This window comes from Rhinatrema bivittatum, chromosome 15, assembly GCF_901001135.1.
Source record: "Rhinatrema bivittatum chromosome 15, aRhiBiv1.1, whole genome shotgun sequence".
In the NCBI taxonomy this organism is placed as follows: domain Eukaryota; kingdom Metazoa; phylum Chordata; class Amphibia; order Gymnophiona; family Rhinatrematidae; genus Rhinatrema; species Rhinatrema bivittatum.
The window spans coordinates 32,087,557-32,109,389 of NC_042629.1; the positions used below are offsets into that span (position 1 = coordinate 32,087,557).

At 44.0% G+C, this 21,833-nt stretch overlaps 1 protein-coding gene across 4 annotated transcripts in view; it reads left to right on the plus strand.

Moving 5' to 3' along the window:
* The window catches only part of DSCAM (DS cell adhesion molecule), a 569,269-nt gene that overhangs the window by 240,005 nt on the left and 307,431 nt on the right, over positions 1-21,833 (plus strand). For all 4 annotated transcript variants that reach the window (XM_029579019.1, XM_029579021.1, XM_029579022.1 and 1 more), the window contains exons 3-5: positions 8,663-8,809; positions 19,570-19,848; positions 21,112-21,387. In XM_029579019.1, the coding sequence (XP_029434879.1) occupies positions 8,663-8,809; positions 19,570-19,848; positions 21,112-21,387 (702 nt within the window). The remainder of the gene's footprint in view (positions 1-8,662; positions 8,810-19,569; positions 19,849-21,111; positions 21,388-21,833) is intronic.

The following is a 21,833-nucleotide window of genomic DNA, read 5'->3' on the forward strand; positions in this document are numbered from 1 at the left end:
CTGAACATGTCAGGAAGACCGATCGATTGTTTCTGCTCTATAGTGGAGGTAAACAAGGAGAACTGGCAATATGGGCAACTTTAGCTCATTGGAAAAAGGAAGACATTACAGCTGCCGGTCTGGTTGCTGAGATTCTTTTCTCTAAATGACTTAGTGTGCCTTCTGCTAGGGCTCAGGTGCTATTGTGGGCAGAGGTTTGATTTTCGTCTCTGGCCGAGTTTTCCCAGGCAGGGATGTGGTGTTTCTTGCATACCTTCCCAAGCCTTCCGCTTGGCTGTTTGGGCTCCACAGGACACAGCCTCTTAACTGGACCATGGACTGCCTCCTGCCCTGTTTGCGAGTAGCTTTGGTACATCCCACTGGTGGGAATTGGCCTGCCCTCATGCAGAGGAAGGAGAAATTTCTTCTTACCTGATAATTTCCTTTCCTCTAAGGAAGGCAGGCCAATCCCCGACCCGCCCTTGGTTGCCAGTTTTTTGCTTTGGTTCATTCTTTAGGTGCGGACGTAGCAGGGTGGTGTTATTGGAGGACTGGTAAATGTTTTACCTGGTCCCTCAGTTTAGTGAATGTTAATTCTTTAATCTAAACTCAGTATTCTGTATGGGTTGGAAGCATGAGTAATTGATTGTTAATAATCATTTCAAATATAATCAGTTTGTCCAGAGTTTGGCTTTTTCAGAGAATACTGGCAGACTAATGTCGAGGCAGGGTTATATCCGTGACATCGGCTTTTCCTCCGACTCCATCTCCTGGTAATGGTGCGTAACCCCCTAGTGGGGATTGGCCTGCCCTCCTTAGAGAAAGGAAATTATCAAGTAAGTAGTAATTTCTCCCTTTAAGAGAACCAAATTTTAAGGATTATAAATATTAGAAAGCGTGTGATAGAGCCTTCCCTATAAAAGGACCAAAGATGTGAAATATTACTAATGATGTGACAAAAATGAAGGCGTTGACATTTTTAAAAGCATATTTTTTTAAACAAGTATATTCTTCTGAATTTTAAATGAGCATTAAATTGTTAAGATGCAGATTATGTATGTTTTTATGTTGTAAGCTGCACATATCAACGGCGTTGAATGTTGAGGACTATAACTGCAACACATAATAATAAATAACATGCCTGCTCCTTCACTGCACTGTGTAAGGTCAGCAGAAGAGGTTGGGTCCCATGGACAGAAATTTTGTGCCCCTGTTTTCTTTCTGTTGTAAATTAATTGGAAGCCACACTACATACAGTCGAAAAAACACCATATAGGGGAGCCAGCCCTATCAAACCACCATGGAGAGCTGCTGCTGCCCTAGGAAACTGAGATGCCTGGGAACAGCAATACCATCACAAGAGAAGAAGAAGCAGGGCCAGTGCTTCCACTAGGCAAACTAGGGAGCTGCCTAGAGTCCCAGCCCTTAGGGGGCACCAGAATCACCAGTATGAGCCCCCCCCCCATCCAGCCAAAGATAGAGGCACCTGTGGAGCCCATTCCAGTGATGGAAGACAGGGAGAGTGGCCCAAGGTCCAGTAATGGCTGTGGCCCAAGGAGAGATACAAGCCAGGCAGAGCCACTGATGGAGTTCACACATCTGCCACCGATGAAAAGAGAAAGAGAAGCCTGGGAAAGACACGGGCAGAGCTCATCCCACCTGTGGCTGAAAAAACAAAGGCCCAGGTTCTTGTGGCCTGGTTTTGGCCTCTGTTGGAAACAGGATGCTGGGCTTGATGGACCCTTGGTCTGACCCAGCATGGCATGTTCTTATGTTCAAGAGGGCAGCGGGCAGAGCCCAACCCACCTGTGGTAAAAGATGCAGAACTGTGAGTGGAGCTCATTTGGCCCACGGCCGAAGAAGTGAAAGAGAGAGGCCCAGGGAGGGCCAGAGGCAGAGCCCAACCATCCCGTGGCCAAAGTCATGAAAAAAAAAATGAGGCTCTATAAGAGCCATGAGCAAGGTCCATCCTGCCTGTGACAGAAGACACGGAGAGGCCCATCCCACCCGATGGGAAGACAAAAGGCCCAGGAAGGGTCACATATGGTGTACATCCTGCCCACGGCAAAGACAGGAAAGATTGAGAATCAGAAGATCAGCAGGTGGAACATAAACCGTCCACAGCCAAAGATGACGAGAGGCCCGGAGTGAGAAAGCAGGGAAGCCTGTGTGTATGTATAGTTGAGTGTGTGAGAGTAAGCATGTGTGTGTGTGGTGGTGGGGGGGGGGGGTATGTCAGTGTGAGAGAAAGGGTATGTAGAGAGGAAGCCTGGTTGTGTGTGTGTGTATGAGAGAGAGAGGAAGCCTGGGTGTATATGTGTGTATATGTAGAGAGAGAAATAGAAACCTGTGTGTGTAGAGAAATAGAGAGGAAGCATGGATGTGTGTGTATGAGAGAAAGCCTGGGGATGTGTGCGAAGGAGTGAGAATGTGTGTGAGAGAGGAAGTCTTGGTATATGTGTGAGAGCAAATGAGCCTGTGTGTATGAAAGAATGAGGCAGTGTATGTTTGTGTATGTGAGAGAGTGAGGGTGTGTGTAAGAGGGTGAAAGAGTGTGAGTGAGAATGAAAAAAAAAGTGTTTGAATGAGAGAGATAGGGATCCTACATGTTTGATTAAGCTCTGGAATTTATTGCCAGAGGATGTAGTTAGGGAAGTTAATGTAGCTGGGTTTAAAAACGGTTTGGATAAATTCCTAGAACAGAAGTCCATAAACTGCTATTAATCAATAAGGATTAGTAGCTTGGGATTTATTCATTTAATGTTTGGGTACTTGCCAGGTACTTGTGACTTGGTTGGCCACTGTTGGAAACAGGATGCTGGGCTTGATAGACCCTTGGTCTGACCCAGTATGGCATTTCTTATGTTCTTTTTTTTTTTTTTCAATTTATTCTTTATTGTTTTTTCAATGATACAATCATGAAAGGAATTTACATATTGTATATCACATATATCCAATATTATCAATCAATAAACAAAAATAAAAATATCTTATTATGTGATACCAAACATAATTGGGGGAGAACATCCTCTAAATTTTATATAAAGGAAATCTGAAATCTAGGTATCCCTCTATTCCTTAAGAGGGTGTATCGAGACTACAGCCAACAATAATTGAGAAGGAGATTTATTCTTTAATTTAAGGACCTTTTACCTCTAACAATCCCAAATTAGACTCAAATTTATCTAATAAGAAGGTCTCCAAATGAACTGGATCTGTAAACCCAAATTTCTTTCCTTTATAGTCACATAACATATACAGGGAAATTTCAAAAAGAATGTTCCATCCAAAGCCACGACACAGATTTTTCCGGATGTAGCTAGACCCACCCAAGCCAGGAGAAGGGCTTTGGCATTTCTTATGTTCTTATAGCAGCTTGGCTAGTTCTGTTTTCCTACAGGCTGATACAGTAAAAATCGCGGGAGAGCAGGCGAGCGCACAGGCCACTCTCCTGGGCACGCAATTCAGTAAATAAAATTATTCAAATTAGGGCCCACGGTAAAAAGAGGCGCTAGGGACACTAGCGCGTCCCTAGCATCTCTTTTTGGACAGGAGCGGTGGCTGTCAGCGGGTTTGACAGCCGACACTCAATTTTACTGGCGTCGGTTCTCAAACCCGCTGACAGCCACGGGTTTGGAAACCGGACGCCGGCAAAATTGAGCGTCCGGTTATCTGTACACTTTCCTGGTGCCGAGAGAAATTAATAATTACCTTTGGGTAGGCGCTAATTTCTGAAAGTAAAATGTGCGGCTTGGCTGCACATTTTACTTACTGAATCGCGTGGGAATAACTAATAGGGCCATCAACATGCATTTGCATGTTGATGGCCCAAACGCGGGTTAACAGTGCGCTCCGCCAGAGCACACTGTACCATATTGGCCTGCTAATAGGTAGTGTATTGGTGTTTTAGGGCCTGGTATAATATTACCAGTATTGCCTTTTACTTCATAGGTAAGGTTGTTCCTGGTAAGTATTGGCACTTAGTGCTGTTTTGATTTAGGAGGTGTATAATATTGTAATTATAATTGTTTACTCATGGCTTTCTAGGTGCCAAACTCACACCCAACAATAGGCAAAATACCATATGGGTTCCAAGTGTCCTTTTTGCAGGGTATTTTGGATGGCATAAGAACATAAGAACATAAGAACATGCCATACTGGGTCAGACCAAGGGTCCATCAAGCCCAGCATCCTGTTTCCAACAGTGGCCAATCCAGGCCATAAGAACCTGGCAAGTACCCAAAAACTAAGTCTATTCCATGTAACCATTGCTAATGGCAGTGGCTATTCTCTAAGTGAACTTAATAGCAGGTAATGGACTTCTCCTCCAAGAACTTATCCAATCCTTTTTTAAACACAGCTATACTAACTGCACGAACCACATTCTCTGGCAACAAATTCCAGAGTTTAATTGTGCGTTGAGTAAAAAAGAACTTTCTCCGATTAGTTTTAAATGTGCCCCATGCTAACTTCATGGAGTGTCCCCTAGTCTTTCTACTATCCGAAAGAGTAAATAACCGATTCACATCTACCCGTTCTAGACCTCTCATGATTTTAAACACCTCTATCATATCCCCCCTCAGTCGTCTCTTCTCCAAGCTGAAAAGTCCTAACCTCTTTAGTCTTTCCTCATAGGGGAGTTGTTCCATTCCCCTTATCATTTTGGTAGCCCTTCTCTGTACCTTCTCCATCGCAATTATATCTTTTTTGAGATGCGGCGACCAGAATTGTACACAGTATTCAAGGTGCGGTCTCACCATGGAGCGATACAGAGGCATTATGACATTTTCCGTTTTATTCATCATTCCTTTTCTAATAATTCCCAACATTCTGTTTGCTTTTTTGACTGCCGCAGCACACTGAACCGACGATTTCAATGTGTTATCCACTACGACGCCTAGATCTCTTTCTTGGGTTGTAGCACATAATATGGAACCCAACATCGTGTAATTATAGCATGGGTTATTTTTCCCTATATGCATCACCTTGCACTTATCCACATTAAATTTCATCTGCCATTTGGATGCCCAATTTTCCAGTCTCACAAGGTCTTCCTGCAATTTATCACAATCTGCTTGTGATTTAACTACTCTGAACAATTTTGTGTCATCTGCAAATTTGATTATCTCACTCGTCGTATTTCTTTCCAGATCATTTATAAATATATTGAACAGTAAGGGTCCCAATACAGATCCCTGAGGCACTCCACTGTCCACTCCCTTCCACTGAGAAAATTGCCCATTTAATCCTACTCTCTGTTTCCTGTCTTTTACACCACAGCAGTGCTTGTAAATATAATATACACAATGTAAGTGATATTTTTACCTTAGAAAACTGAACTTTGAATGTGTAAAATCTGTTATAGAATGCATAATTTTAAATTGTGGGTGGTCTGAGCTGGGGTTGTGAACAGGGTTGAGGTCAGGGCAGGGAGTGGTGATGGAGATGCGCAAGGCTGTAAGGTTCGCTTAGGATACTTAATACCCTTGCACTGGTCCTGAGAGAAGTCACAAGGAGACGTCACCGCTGGGGGCGGGGGAGCCTACTGATGTCACCAGAGGGGAGAACAGATGCACCACTGCCTGACTGGCTGTCCTGCTGCAAGCAGCGATGGAGGCAAAAAAGCATATCCCCCTCATGGTGTCTGCAGGTGAGAGTGACCCATGGTGATTCAGCTTGCTTGCGTACGTTGCAGTGGGCGTCATGAAATGTAGGCACCAAGAAACCCAGGCTGTTACGAGAGCAAATGTTCGCATGGCCTGGTATGACCATAAACTATAATACAGCGCTCCGTTCTAGCATCTCTTCCCAAAGTGAATCCCTTCATAGTTACTGCGGCGGACAGTGGAACATCATTTCCGGGGCACAAGCATGTTTCATGCTTTTGTGACTGAAGGTGCTTAGGAAGAAGCAGGCTGATTAGTGCCTCTGAAAGAATGGGCTTCACTGGCTCCGTGTTAGTTAGCATGTTAAGTAGGGGCGTCATGAAACCGAAATGTGATTTAGTTACAGCAAAGCGAGCCTGATGAAATTAAATGTTTCTACTGCTGGAGTAAAGGGAAGGAGGTGCACATCTGCTCACATGCTGCCGCCTCGCTAAACACTGGGGGGACCCTCGCCGCTGAGACGCAGTCAGCGTCACTTTCAATTAAACTGCCTCCGACTGCAGAATGGCTCAGAGCCTGCATGCAAATATTTAGTTTTATTCATCTTTTATGCATCGTGGTTTGCCGCTCTCAGGAGCTGGCCATAAAGACTGCTGGAAACTGGAGAGGCGTATGTGGGAAAATATTCTGTGCTTAATAACATTTCCATGTATGCATGCAGTGATGTGCTGGAGGGGGCTGCCAAGAGCCCCTTGTGAATTTGCCTTATGAAAAACCCAGAGCGAAGCAGAGCTGGGGGGAGTCCCTTGATATAAGAGATTGGTAGCACAGAACTGGAGGCTGGGTTACAGACTGGTTCCATGTCATCTGAGACAAACTGAAATGCACCTGGATTTTGCCTCATTACAGCTATGAATCTGCAGTCCTGCTGTCCATAGACTGGAACTACACATTTGATGCAAAGGGGTTAAAACCAGGAACCTGGCTGAGCTGGATTTATAACCTGGAGCCAGCTGGGGTGCTGTGCTGTGCCGTTTGTAACGGCGCGACATCACCAAACATTGCTCATCCACGCTCCCCCACACAAAACGCAAACTGCACGGAAAGGTGATGGGATCCCCGCTAAGGTTGGCAGAGTTTGGATCTAAGTGAGGGTGGGAAGACGCTGTAGTGTGCTTGGTTCTATAAAACAGAGTTCTGGATGTGTTCAGAAAACATTTGGGGTGTCATAAAAGTCTGCTGCATTTTGAAAACATTTACCGAAACATTTTCGCCTACTTTCCAAAAGGAAGGAGGCTTATGAGATGTCCATATCTGTGTGAACGTCTCCTCATAAATTTTGTTTGGTGTCTTATCCACATCAAATTTCCAAGACGTGATGGGAGATCAAAAAAGGATTGTGACAGGAGTATTTTTTGGGGGGGATCTACACATATGTGCTGAGTGCATATACATGCACTTTCTGGAAAATAGACTCTTAGTTCTGCATGGAAATTCTGGTTTCAAAGACTATGGGTACTGTATAGAAACTGTTGCATGAAGAAGCAAGTAATAAAAGCAACCTTTTATACTCTGTACCCATGATGCCAATCATCCTGTCTCGCAATGCCTGAATCCAGATCTGAGTCTGCTGAGGACACCTTCCACCAGTTAGAAGCAGAAGGCAATGTTCTTCTATTGATGGGCCTAAGTTGGTGGTGCACCGGAGCATTTGTTTCTACCATGTGCCTTAAGCACAAATTAAGTTCATGTTAGTTATATAAACGAGGGGGAGAATGAGGTTCTATGTGCACGTCTCCCTATGCACAAAAGTACCTTAACTTTCTCACAACTGTATCGTTATAAGAAAGTCAACATCACAGGGTGGACATTGAAAAAGGCTGGAGCACCATCACAGGGTCAGCATGCTAGGCTTTTTGGCAACTTATGCCCAACACAACGACAGACTCGCCACCTCAGGTGGTTGAGAACAAGGGATTTAATATCTGCTGCATGTCTTATCCCCAAGTTACAAAGTTCCCTCCAGGACAACATTTAGAAGGTGGATAATCCTTTCCCTGCACACTAAGTGCAGTACCTTGATGCAGGTACGGCTGGCTAAAGCATCCCTTTCTCCAACACCTGGATCACCCAGAATGCTGTGCATCCCTCTCACTCCCTGATGGCACACTGGTGGCATCTGGAAGAGGCAGGATCTGGCAGCAGCTCTAATTGGGGGGGGGGGGGGTGTGCTCCAGAAGGGTACAGGAGGCTCTGGTCCGTCACTCAGGTGACGGATCAGAGCCAAAACGTAACCTAGATCTTAATGGTGATAAGGGGGATGACGGAGGGCTGGCAGCTAGGCCGGATGGAAATGTATGACAGTGCCATGTACTTTGCTGGATGGAAATGTGACTAAATGTTTGCAGTTTTTTAGCATGGCACACACACTTTTAGCCACATTCCTGCTGCATTCAGTGTCTGGGAGTGTTGATACCGTACCTCTTACTCATTGTCTTGAGGGGTTGATGTCGCTATGCTTGCTGCCATGCCACTCACTGTGCATTAGGCTCTTCATGCCACTGTTGGTGCTGTTTTGCCCCTTTCACAGAGCCTTGGGGGATGCTCCTACCATCGTTGGTTGCTGCTGTGCCATTCTCATGGTGCTCTTGGGCTGTTCTTGCCACTGTTGGTACCATTTTTCCACCTCTCAGTGCTTTGGGATATTCATGCGCCTGTTGTTATGGCTTCGTGCCCCTCTTGCTGCTTTGGGGGGAGTTCATGCCTCTCTGTTTGCCCTGCTTTAAGTGCGCGAGGTGTTCATGCCACTGATGGTGGTGACCTTGCCCCGTTCAGATAACATTAGGACTGTTCTGAATCATGGCCAGACTTATCACGATAACTTACCCAGAGAAGTCTGAATACTGAATTAATCTAGGCAGGTTTTCTGGATCACTTTGCCCCAACCAGAAATGTCCCCCGTTTATCTGGCTAAACTGTACCCAGGTAAAATGAAGCAGCTAGAAGGGCAGGAAATGTAAACCTCATGATTTGTCCAGGTTTGGATCTTCATGAAGTCTCTCTCTTCTCTTTTTCAGGATCTAGATTTCTCATTACATCCACGGGAGCCTTGTATATTATAGATGTCCAGAATGAGGATGGATTGAATAACTACCGATGTATCACACGGCACAGATACACGGGGGAAACGCGGCAGAGTAACAGCGCAAGACTTTTTGTATCAGGTATGGTACCCCCTTATTGCTTAAAACATTTGGAGGGTTTGCTTGGCTGTGGGTCAGAAAGGCACTAGTTTTTCATCTCTGGATTCAGGGCATCATGAGAGCTTTCCCATATGAAAAACTTTTTTTTTTTTTTAATTTTCTGTCTATCGTTTAGATTGTTTTACAAGTAATATATGTGCAACAGAAACTAGGGTAAAACATACAGCACTCCATAAAAGAATGCATTGTTCTGCGGTCTTTTTTTAAATTAAGAAATTGCCTTAAATGTTAAGGCTCAAAAACAGTTATAACCATATGAGGAATAGTGCAAAAAAAAAAAAAAATCCCCCATCCACTGTGGTTACTTTTTTCTGCTCTTGTTTGTGGGCTCCCCAGCTCCTCTTTCTTTCAGTGGCCCTGCCAGAACTAGGGTCTTCTTTCAGTTTCACAGACAAGCATCCTTCTCCCTGAAAAACACTCCCAAACTCTTCTCCGTGGTCCAGGTGTCTAGGTGATTTGCTCAGCAATCTGTTGCATTGCCTGCACTGTTCTGCTTCCCATCCGCAACTCCAAATTCTAGATGACAGAGCTTTGTTATCTGTTGAGGTTGCCACTCTTGAATTTGCACTTATGCACAGATTTCAAAGGAGTTTCATTACATCTGCTAAAAATCTGGCTGCAAGGTTCAGTATCTGCCTTTACATTGACCAGTCTCAGTGGGAGATGATTGCAAGTGGCACCGCAATCCAGCCAGAGCCTGTATTCAAAAGCATAGTGGCATACAGTACAGTAGGGATTAGGGTAGGTCGTATCTGTACCTCTTACCCATGTGGGGGTCCTGATTGGATGCACCAAGAGTGAGACGTAGGATGCCCTTGTAATATTCAGACTTTTGCAGGCTGCTTGCCACAATAAAGGCAGTGCTTCTCAGGGTTCCTCCCTCCGGACTAAATGCCTGTTGCACATCAGGTACAATATCTGTACCTCTGCTTAGAGCTAGAAAGTTCTCCACTTCCTTGGCCTATGTGCAGGTTTGGTGAGTGTTTGAGACCTGGTGTGAGGACTGAGGTACTCTTTCACATTCGGCCAAGATCCCGGTCAGTTTGAAATTTTTGCAGGATGGCTTGACTAAACATTTAGCCCTTAATTCTTCAAAGGTACAAGTAGCAGCTCTCACCTGTTTCAGGGGCCAGGTAAATGGTGGTTCCTTGTCAGCTCATCCTGGTGTAGCCCGTTTCTTGAAAGGAGTGAAACATCTTTGTCCTCTCTTGTGGTGTCTAGTACCCTAATGGAGTCTTAACTTGGTCTTGGATTTCTTAGCAGATCCTACGTTTAGACCGATGGGTAACCCTTCCTTGCAGTTACTGACCTTGAAAATGGTGTTTCTTGTGGCAATTTGTTCTGTGCATAGTGTTTCCAAGCTGCAGGCCTTGTCTTGCTGGGAGCCATTCCTCTGGGTGACTCCAGGGGCAATACGGCTGCGTGCTGTTCCTTCCATTTTGTCGAAGGTGGTCACTGAATTTCACTTGAATCAATCCATTTCCCTGACGTTTCTGGATAGAGAGAGAGTTGTAGAGGAGTATCATCTGTTGCGTCCCTTGGATGTCGAGACATATCCGATATCTGGAGGTTACTGAGCATTTGTGGAAAATGGATCACCTGTTTGTCCTTCACAGCAGTATTAAACAAAGAGAGCTGGCCTCGTGGGCTACAGTAGCTTGCTGGATTAAGGAGGTAATCCCAGCAGCATACGTTGAGGCTGGTAAGCCATTACCTAGTCAGGATAGGGCTCATTCCACTAGAGCTCAGGCGGTGTCATGGGCGTAAGTTAGGTTGCTATGTCCTATTGACATTTGCTGAGCTGTGATATGGTCCTCCTTACACACTTTTTCCAAGTGTTATCGTCTGGATGTGCAAGCCTGGGAAGAAGTAGCCTTTGCACGTGCAGTTTTAACAGGACCACGGGCAGTCTCCCACCCTATTCGGGAGTAGCTTGGGTACATCCCACTTGTTCTGGATTCATCTGACTGGACGCTAGGAAATGAGAAATTACTACTTACCTGATAATTTCCTTTTCTTTAGGACAGACAGATGAATCCAAGTTCCCTTGGCTGCCGAATGATTGCACTATGGTCCTTCTGTGTGACTATGTGTTACAGGGATTACTGGTAAGTGGTAGTCCAGTCCCTAGACCAGTGTTAATACATTTCTACAAGGCTATTTCTACAAGCCTTCCCCGATCTATGACATACCCTACTGCTACAACCAGGTATAGGTATAGGCATATTGTTATCTATATTTAAACCCCTGCTTCTTTTCTCTGATCCAAGTTATATTACTCCCTTGTTTTATTGTAACTGCATTCCTTAGCCTTCTCTTGTTTAATGTTTTTTACTACCATTACTATTATTTTATTATTATTACTTAGATCAATGTTATTTATTGCCTTTTTGTTCCCTATCTACTTGTTAATTGTAAACCGACATGATGCGATATTTATCGCGAATGCCGGTATAGAAAAACTTAAAATAAATAAATAAATAAATAGGATACCATGTATAGTTGATTATATTCAGTCCTGAGTACAAGTGTCTATTATAGCCTTATGTATATATCTTTATATTACTTATTTCTGAGACTAAATATTACCTATTTCTATGTTAGCCATTACTCTGGCTTTTCCTCCTCCCAGTTCAAGTGCCCCTGTTTATTGTAACTTTCACTCTCTTTTTCTCTCCTAGCCTATTGTTCACGTTGTTGTTAATGTTATTGCACCACTGTTTATTGTAAACCGATACGATATGATTGGTATCATGAGTGTCGGTATAAAAAAGCCCTAAATAAATAAATAAATAAATTTCTTGTCCGAGCTCAGTGTTGCCTGTTGGCTGAATATTGACATGTAGAAATGTGAATCGGAACTGAAATCCGAACCGATTCTGGTTCCGATTCACATCTCTACTGACATGGTTATCTGTTTTTAATCAAAATTTTTTGCTAGTCTGTCCACAGTTGGCTTTTGCAGAAAATTCTGGCAAGCTGATGTCACTGCAGGGGTATATATATACTGTGATGTCAGTTTGTTCCGGCTCCATCTGCTGGTAGAGGTGCATATCCCATTTGTTCTGGATTTATCTGACTGACCTAAAGAAAAGGAAATTATCAGATAAGTAGTAATTTCTCATTAGGCTGAGTATTTTTTCCTTCTCAACCCCAATCACATGCTGAAATTCTTCAGAACTCCCCCTTGACGCTGAATTGTTTTCACCTATGGTGATACAAGTCCTTTCTAGGTAATTTGAAGTCCTGTGGCTCTCTAGATAATTCTAAGGCCTGCTTCTCAATAATTCCTAAAGCAGCACATCATTGACTTGATTGTTTTCCACAAAGTGCTCTGCCAAAACTTTTACAGTAGGTACTTTGCTCAAAGGCTCCCCCCCCCCCTTATGTCTTAAGTTTTTAAGAACACAGAACAACTCCTGTTCCTTGCAGAAAATTAGATTTATTTGGTGCCTGCAGTCCCCTTATATTTTTGTGTTTCAATCTGCAAAAGTTCAAGGTGGTGCGAAGACTTATTCTTCTGCCACAATCTTTCAAAATGATGTAATTGACATTTCAGTAACCTCAATCCTCAATGATACTATGGGGTATTGTTCCTGGGTACTTTCCAGTAAACTCTTTTAGGTGCTATTTCATCCAAAGCATCATCCAAATTCTAATTCCATTGATTTATTTGTTCCTCCAAAGAGAGCGCATCAAAACTTTCAAAAGGTAGTAAAGCAGTCTCAGACTTATATCGAATTTTTTTAAAAAATCTTCATTCGGTTTTTCCCTTATTTGAGGATAGTGGATTGATACAATGTTAATCAGAAAATGAACCATACAGTGGTCAGAACAAAAGAGAGAAGCTAGATAAGAAGGGTATTTGAATCAATCAACTTATCAGTAGTGGAAATAGCAAATCTACTGAATGACCAGCCTGATGTGTTGGTTTTCTAATAAATTCGTGGAAACCCATATCTTCCATCATAACCCGAAAATACCTCATCTTAGCATGCTCTGGAGCCTCTGTATGAATATTTATTTATTTATTTATTTATTTATTTTAATTTTTTTATATACCGGAATTCCTGTATGCAATACAAATCAATCCGGTTTACAAGTAACGAAAAGGTTGCCCTGGTCTGGGAGGTTAGACTGGGGTTTTTTACATAGAACATAGAACAATAACAATCAACTATTGAACATTATTACAAGGAATATGAAAATAGCCCTCAATTAACTAGTCCTTATCATCATATAATTTTAGTTCATGTTTTAGTTCATCATATAAATAAAAAATGTTGGCAGAAAAAGACCACACAGCCTATTTTGTCTATTCATCCACAAAGCTACTTAGCTCTGCAATCCCTACCACCCCCTCGGATGTCCCCTATGCTTGTCCCAACCTTTCTTGAATTCAGATACTGTCCTTTTCTCTACCATTTCCACTGGGAGGCTCCTTTATTTACCCATCGCCCTTTCTGTAAAGAAATATTTCCTTAGATTACTCACAATTGAAAGAAAGGAGGATGAAAAAAAGTAGAGGCTAGAGAGACTGTTGCATGAACATCCTCTGGCCTTGCTGGACAGTCCCTGGCCACAGTACCAACTCATTTGGTTTCTGGGGCATTGTAACCAGCTGATACCATCATGGCTATCTCATGGCCTGCTGTACTATCTATCACTCTTCTTTTATTCGTTCTTTTTTTGTCCTTATCTCTCCCCTTGCCTCTTCTGTCAAGGGAGTGAAGGGTTGTTTGTTTGCAATACTGTAGTAATCCAACCTTGTTCTCTGACAATGGGTAGGAATATAACAGTAGACAAAGACCATCGGGCCCATCCAGTCCATCCCACCTCACACCCAGTTCAACGCCACAGAACCAGCCGATCCCCACCCTCCCCCTCACTTCCCTACAAGGGATGCTTTGTGCTTATCTCATGCTTTCTTGACTTCCATTAGCAGTTTTGTCTCTACCACCTCTAACCAATACAGTTTGGGTGGAATTTATCTGCTCCTGTCCTAGAGTTTGTGGCCCTGGAAATGCAATGCGCTCATCTGAATGGCATCTATCCATTTCATCGCCCTGCTGTTTCTGTCAGTTCCAGAAGAACTACTGTAGCTCTGACCTTTATTTTCTTCTTCTAAGCTCTCTGCCGCACTGTTAGAAAATGGTCAAAATTCTATTTGCGTTAACTTGAGGCAGTAGCGTTAGAACCTGTTGTCTTGGTCAATGGGGCCAGGTGAAGCAAGCCCTTATTTTGTGCCAGTAGATCCATGGACTTAATCTTTGCTTTACCTAGCAATTTTGGAATTACAAACCCATACATGCAATGACTGTCCTAAGACTGTCTCACCATGTTTAGGAAGTGTAAGCCAATCGGAGTACTCATTTGTCTGACATTGCCCCATCATCTCTCCCCCCCCCCTTTCCTAGGATAGTGTTGTGCACAATAGAACCACAACATACTGCTTCGCTGGGCACAGCAGGAAGGAAATTGCTTCCATATTGTAAGCTAGCATCCCCTCGGCAATGAAGAGCATCCCCACTCCTACCATGGTGTCTGGGATGGCTTTCAAAAGAAAATGGACTTGTGGCTCTCCCCTTCTGAGGACTAACAAGGCACATGGGCAAAGGCCTTACTCCCTTTCCCACAATCCCATCCCTCTGCCAGGTAACTGGGACAAGGGCTAATCCTGCCTGGCCACAAATTAGTAGGCATAAGAGGCTGGGATGGATACAAAATAAATACAATTTTTATTTACAGTTTTTACAAACTAAACCATTCCATTGTGTTTAGGGAATAGTAAATCAGCAATCACAATTTAAAGATTTCAGTGTAAATCTTGTCTGTACTTCTCACACTGAAATAGCATAAGAAACATTTCTCAGACAGGCAAAGAAACTTATCCACATAGCTTTCAGGCCAACAAGCTATGTCCAAGTTGTACCAAGCGAGGTTGTGGAACAATTTTTAACTTTTAATCCCAAAACATTTTTCAAAGTATGGCTCATCTTGGAGATTAATTGGATACCCAGTGTATGTGTGGTTGCAAATAGTGAGGGTGATGCTGTCAAGGAAATGGACCCTTGTGGCTGCAGCGTGGTTGGCCCTAGGCCCACAGCAGGTGGAAAAGCCCGTAGGTGGGGTCGGCTGGAGCTTCACTTATACCAGCCGCCTCCCCTGCAGGTTGAGCCCTTGGAAGAAGGATCCAACAGAAGAAAATAGGATAAAGCATAAACATTGGCAAGTTAAATGTAAGACATTGATAAGACAGGCTAAGAGAGAATTTGAAAAGAAGTTGGCTGTAGAGGCAAAAACTCACAGTAAAAACTTTTTAAAATATATCCGAAGCAGAAAGCCTGTGAGGGAGTCAGTTGGACCGTTAGATGATCGAGGGGTTAAAGGGGCACTTAGAGAAGATAAGGCCATCGCGGAAAGATTAAATGATTTCTTTGCTTCGTGTTTACTGAAGAGGATATTGGGGAGGTACCCGTAATGGAGAAGGTTTTTATGGGTAATGATTCAGATGGACTGAATCAAATCACGGTGAACCTAGAAGATGTGGTAGACCTGATTGACAAACTGAAGAGTAGTAAATCACCTGGACCGGATGGTATACACCCCAGAGTTCTGAAGGAACTAAAAAATGAAATTTCAGACCTATTAGTAAAAATTTGTAACTTATCATTAAAATCATCCATTGTACCTGAAGACTGGAGGATAGCAAATGTAACCCCAATATTTAAAAAGGGCTCCAGGGGCGATCCGGGAAACTACAGACCGGTTAGCCTGACTTCAGTGCCAGGAAAAATAGTGGAAAGTGTTCTAAACATCAAAATCACAGAACATATAGAAAGACATGGTTTAATGGAACAAAGTCAGCATGGCTTTACCCAAGGCAAGTCTTGCCTCACAAATCTGCTTCACTTTTTTGAAGGAGTTAATAAACATGTGGATAAAGGTGAACCGGTAGATATAGTATACTTGGATTTTCAGAAGGCGTTTGACAAAGTTCCTCATGAGAGGCTTCTAGGAAAAGTAAAAAGTCATGGGATAGGTGGCGATGTCCTTTCGTGGATTGCAAACTGGCTAAAAGACAGGAAACAGAGAGTAGGATTAAATGGGCAATTTTCTCAGTGGAAGGGAGTGGACAGTGGAGTGCCTCAGGGATCTGTATTGGGACCCTTACTGTTCAATATATTTATAAATGATCTGGAAAGAAATGCGACGAGTGAGATAATCAAATTTGCAGATGACACAAAATTGTTCAGAGTAGTTAAATCACAAGCAGATTGTGATAAATTGCAGGAAGACCTTGTGAGACTGGAAAATTGGGCATCCAAATGGCAGATGAAATTTAATGTGGATAAGTGCAAGGTGATGCATATAGGGAAAAATAACCCATGCTATAATTACACAATGTTGGGTTCCATATTAGGTGCTACAACCCAAGAAAGAGATCTAGGTGTCATGGTGGATAACACATTGAAATCGTCGGTACAGTGTGCTGCGGCAGTCAAAAAAGCAAACAGAATGTTGGGAATTATTAGAAAAGGAATGGTGAATAAAACGGAAAATGTCATAATGCCTCTGTATCGCTCCATGGTGAGACCGCACCTTGAATACTGTGTACAATTCTGGTCGCCGCATCTCAAAAAAGATATAATTACGATGGAGAAGGTACAGAGAAGGGCTACCAAAATGATAAGGGGAATGGAACAACTCCCCTATGAGGAAAGACTAAAGAGGTTAGGACTTTTTAGCTTGGCGAAGAGACGACTGAGGGGGGATATGATAGAGGTGTTTAAAATCATGAGAGGTCTAGAACGGGTAGATGTGAATCGGTTATTTACTCTTTCGGATAGTAGAAAGACTAGGGGGTACTCCATGAAGTTAGCATGGGGCACATTTAAAACTAATCGGAGAAAGTTCTTTTTTACTCAACGCACAATTAAACTCTGGAATTTGTTGCCAGAGTATGTGGTTAGTGCAGTTAGTATAGCTGTGTTTAAAAAAGGATTGGATAAGTTCTTGGAGGAGAAGTCCATTACCTGCTATTAAGTTCACTTAGAGAATAGCCACTGCCATTAGCAATGGTTACATGGAATAGACTTAGTTTTTGGGTACTTGCCAGGTTCTTATGGCCTGGATTGGCCACTGTTGGAAACAGGATGCTGGGCTTGATGGACCTTTGGTCTGACCCAGTATGGCATTTTCTTATGTTCTTATGTTCTTACTTAGGTGGGTCCCTGGGGCTCAGCTGAATGAGAGTCTGATCTGAGCAAGAGTTGTGGCAGGCAGCAGACAGAACGGGTAATAGGGCAGAGATCAGGGCAGGCAGCAGATAGTGGAAGATCAGAGGCCAGGCCAGAGTCAGGATTCAGGTAGTCAGTCAGTCTTAAACAAACAGGGCAGACAAGACAGAGAAGGCCAACAGCACAAGCAAGGAAGGGAAACGAGCAGGGCCAGGAGCAAGGGCAGACAGACAAGGGAACAGAGCACGAGGAAAGAAGGACAACACAAGGAAACAAACAGGAACACAGAACAAGGCACAAGGCAAGACACACTGGACTGCAGGGGCACCAGGCCTGTTGCTGAGGTGCTGCCTGGTTGCAAGAGAGTTCCTTAAATACTCCTGGAGGATGTGACGACATCAGCCAGCCCCACAGGAAGTCTCGGCTAGGGGACCTATAAAGGCATTCCAGAGTTGGAGGACGTTCCACCCCAGATACTTGGAACAGCATGCTGCCAGAAGCTATGCTAGAGTTGCTTTGGATCAGAGGTGAAGGGCTTAACAGTAAGATCACGATTCAATGGGGCCCTTTTGATGAGGTGTGGCACCACCTGGCTCCTCTGAATGCAGTGGTGACTCCCTCGCTATAGCTCTTCTCGAGCCTATTGACTTACCACAGTACCAGTCTCCTTGACTTAATGCAACTCGGAGGAAGAAAAAAAACCCAAACTCAGGGCTTCCCAAACCTGTCCTGAGGACCCCCAGTGTCACTGGGGTTTTCAGCATATCCACAATGAATATGCATGAGATAGATTTGCATATATGGAGTCTCCTTGGTATGCATATGTATCTCATGCATATTCATAGTGGATATGCTGAAAACACGACTGGTTGTGGGGTCCCCAGGACAGGTTTGGGAAGCCGTTCCCTAACTACTCTCTGTTTCACAGTTTACTTGGTAATTTTGTGCACGTATTCATTCACTCCAGTTGGAGCCTTAGTCACTGTGGGAAGCGAGCTGTTAAGAAAATAAGCAAACATTCAGCAGCCCTACCTAAATGTAGCGAACAAGAAAAAATTCCAGCTCACAGTAGCTCTACTCTGTTACACAGAGGCAGCTCAGGGGTTTGGTTTTTTTCCCCTTGTAGATCCTATTGCAGCTTTCTCAGAGATGTTCTTTGTAACCGGCTCTCTGCCTCGATTCCCAGAAAGCTAGGCTCTCCCGCTCCCTGACACAGGTCTCTCTCACCTCTAGGTCCAGTCTTGTCTGGCTCTCGCTCTGGGCCTCTCAGCTCCTTTCTCTGTCTCAGCAGCTTCAGGCAGTCTTAGCCTCTACAATTCCTCACAGTTTCTTACTGCCTCTTCTCTCCGTCTTCACGTGAGATGTTTTATTTTTCTCAGCACATGCCTCCTGTCTTCCCCTACAGCAAGCACTGGACTCCACTTGTTTTCTAATATTTTTCTCTTATCTTCCTTATTTGGACTGTCAGGCGCTCCTCCTGGGGGTGGAGCAGGGAGCGATTGAACATCCTACAGCGCTGCTTGGGGGAGGTGAACTCTCTTTTCTTTTTATTTATTTATTTAGATTTATATTCCGCTTTTTGCACTTAGCGCTTCAAAGCAGATTGCATTCAGGTACTCAGGTATTTCCCTATCCCCAGAGGGCTTACAATCTAAGTTTGTACCTGAGGCAATGGAGGGTAAAGTGACTTGCCCAAGGTCACAAGGAGCGATAGCGGGAGTCTAACCCTGGTCTCCTGGTTCATAGCCCCCTGCTCTAACCACTAGGCTACTCCTCCACTCCCCTCTGAGAAGTCTGGACTGATTAAACCAGGTGCCTTGTGATCTTTCCACCTGAAACTACCTGGGTAGTTTCTCTTTGGAAATAATTTGAAGGTCCACAGGTACTTTTTTGTACCCATATGTGAAGGGAGTATATTGGAGAAAACTCACAATACCTTGAAGGACTGGATCCAGAGATCTGGCCCAACCCACCTTAAGCCTAAGACAGCATGCATCCTGGTCCGGGCAGAGGTCCCTGGGAAGGTGTATAATTAGCCAGGCCCAGGGGAGAGAAGGAGGCCTAGAGAAAGGAAACTCTACTGAACTGTAAGTTGTAACACGACCTTTGTGTTGTTGAACTGTGAAGAATAGCAGAGCTGCTTTTTGTTTTCTTCAACTAATAAATAAGTTTCTGCAAGATTTCAGTTATAGTCATCTGGTTACTCTATGACTGCTCATAGTGCCATATTTGAACCTTCAAAATACTCCGGATTTTGAAAATTGCCCCTGTTATGTGTATCTTGCAGTGCTGTTGAATAGTGTGTCAAGAAAACTCTTAGGAAGTGTATGCCCTGAGCCTCAGCTAATCCAGCCAGTCTGACTCCTAGATTTGGATCCTCAACTGAGCCGCATGATTGCTAAATGATGGGATTTTTCTGTCGAGCTGCGTCATTACTTAACTCAGAAGGCTGAAAAGCCATGTTCCCTGCTTACTTTGCAGACCCGGCAAACTCTGCCCCATCTGTTCTTGATGGGTTTGAGCACCGCAAAGCCATGGCAGGTCAGCGAGTGGAGCTGCCCTGCAAAGCTTCAGGGCATCCAATACCAAAGTACCGCTGGCTGAAGGACAGCGTCCTGCTGGAGCCGGACAGCAGGTTCCGTCAGACCATCATTGGGCTGCTGATTGAGAGCACGCGGCCTTCAGACTCTGGCACCTACGTCTGCGAAGTGTGGAACAATTATGGAAACGCCGAGGTCATAGGAGTGCTGCATGTCAAACGTAAGTGAGACGGAGGCTTGTGTCCAAACATGTGCCTTCTGTTCATTCCAGCATAAAAATCTGGGAAGGGCGTCTGGTCAGGCCATATAGCAACATGTAGTGCATGGCAGGAGACTCGGATCTGTGCCTCTTATCCACTGGCACTAGAGTAGTACTGGGCAGAATGTGGGTGTTTGCTGCTGTAGGGATGTCCCTGCTGGGCACAGGTAAAGCTGATGGGCTCAGCCTTTGAAGAGAGGCTTCCCTTTTAGTAATCTCAGTGCCTCTTTACCTCATCTTTTCTTCAAAAGTTGGGTTTCAGAAAATTGGGTAAAAATATTCCAAAAAAATGTTATGAGAGATTCAAAGTCTCGGACACTTCAGTTTATTGATAGGAAGCTGAGGTTCAGATGCCCTCTTCCAGGCTGTGTGTGGCTCTCACACCAAAGAATTGTTAAGGTATCATAGAATTCATAAATTGATACTTAAATATAAAGCTAAATTCTGACTTTTCAATATTTATGCCTCTTTTCTGGCTAAAATTTAGCCAGATTACCTAGAGACATCCTGGAGTGGAGCCAAGTTACCTGTATAAGTTATCCTGCTAACTCTGATCATGCCTAGTCCTAAAGAATGCCATAAGGTCTTGAAGGAAATGCCACTAGAAATAGGTCTTCCAGCATTTTACAGTATTTAAACTATGGGAAGAAGAAGGCTGGCTTTCCCATTAGGCACAGTGCCTAAGCATGTCTCCTGTGCTTCGACGTCACGTCGGGTGCAATTTTGAATCCCCGCTCCTCGCACAATCCTCTCTCTCCTTCCTCCTACCGGAGGAGGAGTGGGGGAGGGAATAAGTCGGGAGGCCGAAGGGAGTGGAAGGCCCTAGAACTCATGAGGTCGATATTCAGCAGCCATTTAGACAGATGTCTGAAAAGTAATCCATCTAAATGGCTCCCCGGCGATATTCATCGTCGTATGCATCCAAATTGTAGGCGCATAACTCATTGTGCGCCTAGAATTTGGACGCATGTTCCGGTGACGGGTACGAGGCCATGGTTCTGTCATGGCTGGTTAGTGAACCAAGAGTAGAGAAAAGTTGGAATTTTGTAGGTTGCGATAGCTTTTAAAGGACCAGCGTTGTATTATAGTTCACGAGTTTGAGACCTCACAGCCATCTTCAGGTTAAAGCTGGAAACTATTGACATAGATGGTTGCTACATGTATTCTTTTTATACACTCAAGCACAATAATGCTCTGATTTTCTTTGCTAATATAAAACCACAGAATCGCTGAAGGCCACAATCAGTCCGCGAAAGGTGAAAAGCAGTGTGGGGAGCCAGGTGTCCTTGGCCTGCAGTGTGACAGGAGCTGATGACCCCGAAATGTCCTGGTACCGCAATGGTGAGATCATCAGCCCTGGGAACAATGTCAGGATCATTGGCATTGCGCACGAGAACCTCATCATGGATGGCATGGCCAAAAGTGACAGTGGAGCATACCAGTGCTTTGTACGCAAGGACAAAATGTCAGCACAAGACTACGTCCAAGTGGTGCTAGAAGGTCAGTATTGTTTCTGCTATAGAAGGATTAGTGGTTGAGCTTTCTGGAACTGGGATTTGATCCTGTAAACCCCTGGTCTACTCAGATATTAAAAGCTAATGCCTTAGACAGTGGAATTAACCCTTCATCAGTGTCAGGTTATTAGAGAGCGTATCCACATAGATTTTATGAGAGACAAAATGCAGCCTGGCATTGCTGCCAAGATGTAGTATGACTGACGGTAAGAATGCGTGCGTACCCATTTACCAAGACTTCTATAACATCAAATATTTATCACAGTAACGTAGCAAATGTCGGGAGAAAAAGGCTCTGCCCAGCAATCTTTTGTTTTTTTTAGTTTATTCTTAGGGTAATTGTTGCTCTGTGCAGGTTACCCCAGTCAACATGGGTTATCCTTTCTTCATCATTTAGCCAATCGGAATCCTCTGTGTTTATCCCAAGCCCCT